Raw genomic sequence first — 7,500 nt, 5'->3', positions numbered from 1 at the left:
TGTTCATATGATCCACACAGTCACTCTGACAGACTGTAATACACTACAGGAAGCGTAGGGGGCGATACGGCTTCTACTGTTTCATTTAAAAAGCTCTATAATGTTCATATGATCCACACAGTCGCTCTGACAGACTGTAATACACTACAGGAAGCGTAGGGGGCGATACGGCTTCTACTGTTTCATTTAAAAAGCTCTATAATGTTCATATGATCCACACAGTCGCTCTGACAGACTGTAATACACTACAGGAAGCGTAGGGGGCGATACGGCTTCTACTGTTTCATTTAAAAAGCTCTATAATGTTCATATGATCCACACAGTCGCTCTGACAGACTGTAATACACTACAGGAAGCGTAGGGGGCGATACGGCTTCTACTGTTTCATTTAAAAAGCTCTATAATGTTCATATGATCCACACAGTCGCTCTGACAGACTGTAATACACTACAGGAAGCGTAGGGGGCGATACGGCTTCTACTGTTTCATTTAAAAAGCTCTATAATGTTCATATGATCCACACAGTCACTCTGACAGACTGTAATACACTACAGGAAGCGTAGGGGGCGATACGGCTTCTACTGTTTCATTTAAAAAGCTCTATAATGTTCATATGATCCACACAGTCACTCTGACAGACTGTAATACACTACAGGAAGCGTAGGGGGCGATACGGCTTCTACTGTTTCATTTAAAAAGCTCTATAATGTTCATATGATCCACACAGTCGCTCTGACAGACTGTAATACACTACAGGAAGCGTAGGGGGCGATACGGCTTCTACTGTTTCATTTAAAAAGCTCTATAATGTTCATATGATCCACACAGTCGCTCTGACAGACTGTAATACACTACAGGAAGCGTAGGGGGCGATACGGCTTCTACTGTTTCATTTAAAAAGCTCTATAATGTTCATATGATCCACACAGTCGCTCTGACAGACTGTAATACACTACAGGAAGCGTAGGGGGCGATACGGCTTCTACTGTTTCATTTAAAAAGCTCTATAATGTTCATATGATCCACACAGTCGCTCTGACAGACTGTAATACACTACAGGAAGCGTAGGGGGCGATACGGCTTCTACTGTTTCATTTAAAAAGCTCTATAATGTTCATATGATCCACACAGTCGCTCTGACAGACTGTAATACACTACTCTCTCACTCTCAGACACTGATGAGTGCTCACTGGGCAGTCCTTGTGGTAACGGCACCTGCAAAAACGTGATCGGCGGGTTCGAGTGCATTTGTGATGAAGGATTCGAGCCTGGACCCATGATGACCTGTGAAGGTAAACAGTTAAGCTCATATGAGGTAACCAAATGATCTGCATCAGGAGGCTGAGCTTTTCTGGCCTTTATCATAATTCAAAGGAAATGGTGATTGATCTCTGCAGATATAAACGAGTGCGCCCAGAATCCCCTGCTGTGCGCCTTCCGCTGCGTGAACACATACGGCTCATACGAGTGTAAGTGTCCCGCAGGATACGAGCTCCGGACAGACCGCAGGATGTGTAAAGGTACACCACACACACACACACACACACACACAAACACACACACACACACAGGAAACAGTGATGGACTAAGACTCCTTCCTGTATGTGATATACCTGCACACCTCTAAACACACCTGTAGTCGTTGGCTAACCGGGAGCTTGTGTATCAGACCAGGACGAGTGTAGTGACGGAGTGGACGATTGTGAGTCCAGAGGAATGTCCTGTAAGAACCTGATCGGAACCTTTATGTGCATCTGCCCAGACGGGTACACCAGACAGCCCAACGGAGACGGCTGTATAGGTAAGAAAACACACACACGCACACACACATGCACACACACACACACACACACACACACACACACACACACACACACACACACACACACAGACATTACAGCAGTCAAATTTCTACAATATACTGCCTTAATAAGTGCAATTATGTGTGTCGCTCTGACAGACTGTAATACACTACAGGAAGTGTAGGGGGCGATACGGCTTCTACTGTTTCATTTAAAAAGCTCTATAATGTTCATATGATCCACACAGTCGCTCTGACAGACTGTAATACACTACAGGAAGCGTAGGGGGCGATACGGCTTCTACTGTTTCATTTAAAAAGCTCTATAATGTTCATATGATCCACACAGTCGCTCTGACAGACTGTAATACACTACAGGAAGCGTAGGGGGCGATACGGCTTCTACTGTTTCATTTAAAAAGCTCTATAATGTTCATATGATCCACACAGTCGCTCTGACAGACTGTAATACACTACAGGAAGAGTAGGGGGCGATACGGCTTCTACTGTTTCATTTAAAAAGCTCTATAATGTTCATATGATCCACACAGTCGCTCTGACAGACTGTAATACACTACAGGAAGCGTAGGGGGCGATACGGCTTCTACTGTTTCATTTAAAAAGCTCTATAATGTTCATATGATCCACACAGTCGCTCTGACAGACTGTAATACACTACAGGAAGCGTAGGGGGCGATACGGCTTCTACTGTTTCATTTAAAAAGCTCTATAATGTTCATATGATCCACACAGTCGCTCTGACAGACTGTAATACACTACAGGAAGCGTAGGGGGCGATACGGCTTCTACTGTTTCATTTAAAAAGCTCTATAATGTTCATATGATCCACACAGTCGCTCTGACAGACTGTAATACACTACAGGAAGCGTAGGGGGCGATACGGCTTCTACTGTTTCATTTAAAAAGCTCTATAATGTTCAGATGATCCACACAGTCACTCTGACAGACTGTAATACACTACAGGAAGCGTAGGGGGCGATACGGCTTCTACTGTTTCATTTAAAAAGCTCTATAATGTTCATATGATCCACACAGTCGCTCTGACAGACTGTAATACACTACAGGAAGCGTAGGGGGCGATACGGCTTCTACTGTTTCATTTAAAAAGCTCTATATTGTTTGTATGATCCACATTAAGAATTTTTTCCTCCCTGTTTCTTATGACAGTGGTGAATAGCCACTTAAACATCTGCTTATCTCACATGTGAAACTTTTATGTTTGTTTGTGTAGATCTGAACGAGTGCAAGGCTAAACCTGGTGTCTGTGAGAACGGCCAGTGCCAGAACACGGTGGGCAGCTACACCTGCAAGTGTGACCCAGGCTTCGTCCAGAGCTTTACCCAGACCGAGTGTTTGGGTGAGTGTGTGTATGTGTGTGAGTGTGTGTGTGTGTGTGGTGCTGCTGAGTGTAAATAAAGTAAAACAGCTGGGTAAAAAACAGCCCATCTCCATAACACACCACTTACACCGCGGTGTAACAGAGCACGTTCTCAGTTAAAGGAATATTACAGAATTTTTTTAACATAAACGGCTGCATCTGCAACATACAGCCGGCTTCCACAGACAGAGACCATGAAGATACTTTATCACCACTGTAAATAATGACTGGCAAGTGACAGCATCATAAATCCAGTCAATATTTATACTGGTTCTCATTATTTGCTTTGAGTCTGTAGAATAATGAAGCACCGTTTCGATAGATAGAATGAATTTTTTAAAGTCTGAAAGTTTTAATGATTTCATAATGTTCTTCCAGCAATTTAAAAATGAAAAATATGAAATATATAGATTTATCAACTGGATCAATTCAGGATCAGGGCTTTGGTGACATCTACCCACTTAAACACAATGTTTTTTTAATGGTTCTTTAGTAAAGACAATGCATTAAGATGAGTTCTTAGACTCGAGTGAGTGACGCCACACAGGGGAGGGACGAGGAGAGAAACAGCAGTCAGAGAAGAAAGTGAGTCAGAGGGAAGTTATTCCACATGACGTGATCTAAAAAGAGGAAACTGACAGTAAATGTTGTTGAAATCTGACCGAACTGGACTTTATTTGATCTGATGTTCAGTAAATGTTGGTGAAATCTGACCGAACTGGACTTTATTTGACCTGATGTTCAGTAAATGTTGGTGAAATCTGACCGAACTGGACTTTATTTGATCTGATGTTCAGTAAATGTTGTTGAAATCTGACCGAACTGGACTTTATTTGATCCGATGTTCAGTAAATGTTGTTGAAATCTGACCGAACTGGACTTTATTTGATCCGATGTTCAGTAAATGTTGGTGAAATCTGACCGAACTGGACTTTATTTGATCTGATGTTCAGTAAATGTTGGTGAAATCTGACCGAACTGGACTTTATTTGATCTGATGTTCAGTAAATGTTGGTGAAATCTGACCGAACTGGACTTTATTTGATCTGATGTTCAGTAAATGTTGTTGAAATCTGACCGAACTGGACTTTATTTGATCCGATGTTCAGTAAATGTTGTTGAAATCTGACCGAACTGGACTTTATTTGATCCGATGTTCAGTAAATGTTGTTGAAATCTGACCGAACTGGACTTTATTTGATCTGATGTTCAGCTGTCGACTGAATAAGATGCTGATATTCCGACTCGGCTACTTCGGCTATACGGAGTCGTGATGCAGGTCAGACATGATGATCCAGACCTTCATTTGAGGAAATTCTCTCTAACTGCACCTTATTGAATTTTAATTAAAGACCCCTGGTCTATATCTTATATCCTGGGTCACGGCCCAAAGCTTTGCCTACAGCTCAGGGCGTGGACATGTAGTTGAATCTCGAAGTCTTACTGTTTTATGCACTAATAACTTAATTCAAATTCTCAGAAAGAACCAAAAACAAGTCTTCAGACTCTGAACTCCTGTGGAAAAAAGGAAGAAGTCCTCGCTTCATTCGAGCATCAAGTGGCAAAGGTTTCCGGAGACCGTGCACACACCGCTTCAGAAGAGCCTTTTTTAGAAAGTTCTCGGGGCGATGAGACGACCACCCTGCCCCTTTCCACAAAGTTTCCATTCCATTTTAGTCCCCACTGTACTTGGTCACCCTTGAATCCAAATGTATATGATATCCTTTTTTAAACGCTGTCATCCTGCTTGTACCCAGATGCTCCGTCCCAACAAGGCCCTCTAATGCGACTTTCCATGTGGGGCCAAAAGTGCAGTACAGCTAGAATTCTCCATGCACACAGCCTACGGCCTATCGTTTGTCCTGTAATACCTCTTAGTGAGAGAAATCAATATTCTCTTTTTACTCAATGCCTGATCTATTGATTACTGATTAAAAGAGTGTTCATTCAAATTTGCCATCATGACTTCACATCACGAACCCTATGAAGGATTAAATGTACAGCATACATGATATTCAAACTGTGAGTAAATGCTAAATAACATGGTGTAAAAACTGAATGATATGCCAGTAATCAATTCAAAATAAAAAGAATATGATAGATGAAGGATGAAAGATAATGAAGGTAAAATCGACATCAAACCAAATCAAATAAAAATCCACCATGAGGCAGGAAATCCAGCACTCTGAAAATAAGCCATAAGCTATTTTGCATAAACATATCAGGTAATATATTTAAATTCTTTATTTCTGAATATAAACTCTGATCTCTTGTGTGTTCTAGACAACCGTCAGGGATTCTGTTTCACTGAGGTTCTGCAGACACTGTGTCAGATGAGCTCCAGCAGCCGAGTGAGTGTCACTAAGTCTGAGTGTTGCTGTGACGGAGGGCGTGGCTGGGGGTCAACATGCGAGCTCTGTCCGCTACCCGGAACCACACAGTACAAAAAGATGTGTCCACTAGGCCCCGGATACACCACCGATAGACAAGGTGGGTAACTCCAGATGCAGTGACGCTACAGGTGGAGGAGCACCTGTGCTGAAGATCACTAACTAACACGGCGAAGGATCACAATGTACACCGTACACACGGTTAGAGATGAAGGTTCTGTGCAGGTACATTTTTGGTCATCAGGGTAGAAACAGTGTAAATATTCCCTCAAAGGTACAACAGGTATTCTAAGGTCCATCTTAAATAGGTTTTTCCAAGTGAAAGGATGCATTAGTACCCTTGTATAACCCCATGATTCAAGACAGAACAGTCAAATAAAAAGCCTGGAGACGAGACGGGGGGTGTGGAGTCAACTTTGGATTATGGTATAGTTACACTTTATTTCCAAAATAACCCACCTCACCCATCCAGATCACTGAGTTCAGGTGTTCCAGTCACTTCCATGGCCACAGGTGTATAAAGCCGAGCCCCTAGGCCTGCAGACTGCTTCTACAGACATTAGTGAAAGAATGGGTCGCTCTCAGGAGCTCAGTGAATTCCAGCGTGGTACCGTGATCGGACGCCACCTGTGCAGCAAGTCCAGTCGTGAAATTTCCTCACTACTAAATATTCCACAGTCGACTGTCAGTGGGATTATAACAAAGTGGAAGCGATTGGGAACGACAGCAGCTCATACTGTAAACTTGTTTTAAAATGTGAAAAAAAAAGAATAAAAAGTCTTATAAGAAAGATGCAGTTCCAGCGGACTGGTCACTTCTGCTGCTGCCCTTTTACTGCACACTGTAATGTTAGTGTGTGCCCACGAGAGTGAGATTTACATGATCAGTCACTGGAATCGGTAACGGCCACAACGTGGTGTTACTATCAGACCAGAAATTCGATATTGGTGCATGTCCAACCAAAACATCCCGTCCTGAAACAACAAATCAGGAGAAATACGGAAATTAAGTGATTAAGTGATACTTTTTAAATCCCACAAACGGGGAAATTCCACCTCCGCATTTAACCCATCCGTGAAGTGAAACACTATATACACACTAGTGAACACACACACTAGGGGGCAGTGAGCACACACTTGCCCGGAGTGGTGAGCAGCCCTATCCACGGTGCCCGGGGAGCAGTTGGGGGTCAGGTGTCTTGCTCAAGGACACCTCAGTCATGGACTGTCGGCTCTGGGGATCGAACCGGCAACCGGTCACAGGGCCAGATCCCTAACCTCCAGCCCACGACTGCCCCAAAGCAAGCACAGGTCATGCCCAATGTGGGGCTCGAACCCACAACCCTGAGATTAAGAGTCTCATGCTCTACCGACTGAGCTAGCTGGGCGAAATCTAACCTGACCTCTGCGTCTTAATCATAAACGTGGTAACAGATCAGTCAGTTGACGGCGGTGCTGCCCGCCGTGCTTGTGTGTGCGCTCATGTTTGTTTTTGTTTTGTGCAGATATTAATGAGTGTAGGGTGATGGGGAACCTGTGTAAGAATGGGCGATGTGTGAACACAGAGGGGTCCTACAAATGCGTCTGTAATCCTGGATACACCACCGACATCAGCGGCACTCTCTGCATTGGTGAGTGTGTCTTGTACATGGTGGCATTGTCTTGTTGCTCTACCTCAGCGGCACGGCCACGTGTGGGGTGAGGACGAAACAGCAGACCAAACTGTTAGAGGGGAGAGGCCTACGGTCAGAGAGAGCATAGAGGATTCAGGTTAGGAGATAGTAGTTATGAGATGAGAGGCTAGGATATGCAGGATAGGAGGGAAAGGGAGAAATGGGAAAAATGGGGGCAGGTCTTATGGAATAGCAGTTAAAGGTTAAGAGATAAAGAGGATGAGTTAGAGGACAGAGG

At 43.7% G+C, this 7,500-nt stretch overlaps 1 protein-coding gene and 1 non-coding gene across 3 annotated transcripts in view; one reads left to right on the top strand and one right to left on the bottom strand.

Moving 5' to 3' along the window:
- fbn1 (fibrillin 1) overlaps window positions 1-7,500 on the top strand; it is a 190,866-nt gene that overhangs the window by 167,561 nt on the left and 15,805 nt on the right. For both annotated transcript variants that reach the window (XM_037539934.1, XM_037539933.1), the window contains exons 54-59: window positions 1,173-1,292; window positions 1,398-1,520; window positions 1,670-1,801; window positions 3,054-3,179; window positions 5,484-5,690; window positions 7,095-7,220. In XM_037539934.1, the coding sequence (XP_037395831.1) occupies window positions 1,173-1,292; window positions 1,398-1,520; window positions 1,670-1,801; window positions 3,054-3,179; window positions 5,484-5,690; window positions 7,095-7,220 (834 nt within the window). The remainder of the gene's footprint in view (window positions 1-1,172; window positions 1,293-1,397; window positions 1,521-1,669; window positions 1,802-3,053; window positions 3,180-5,483; window positions 5,691-7,094; window positions 7,221-7,500) is intronic.
- On the bottom strand, window positions 6,905-6,977 carry trnak-cuu. Its single transcript has one exon. It is a non-coding gene; the product is annotated as a tRNA-Lys (tRNA).

This window comes from Pygocentrus nattereri, chromosome 7 (assembly GCF_015220715.1).
Source record: "Pygocentrus nattereri isolate fPygNat1 chromosome 7, fPygNat1.pri, whole genome shotgun sequence".
Taxonomy (NCBI): domain Eukaryota; kingdom Metazoa; phylum Chordata; class Actinopteri; order Characiformes; family Serrasalmidae; genus Pygocentrus; species Pygocentrus nattereri.
The sequence above is the reverse complement of the archived record's forward strand: the minus strand, read 5'-3'. Positions and strand labels throughout refer to the sequence as shown.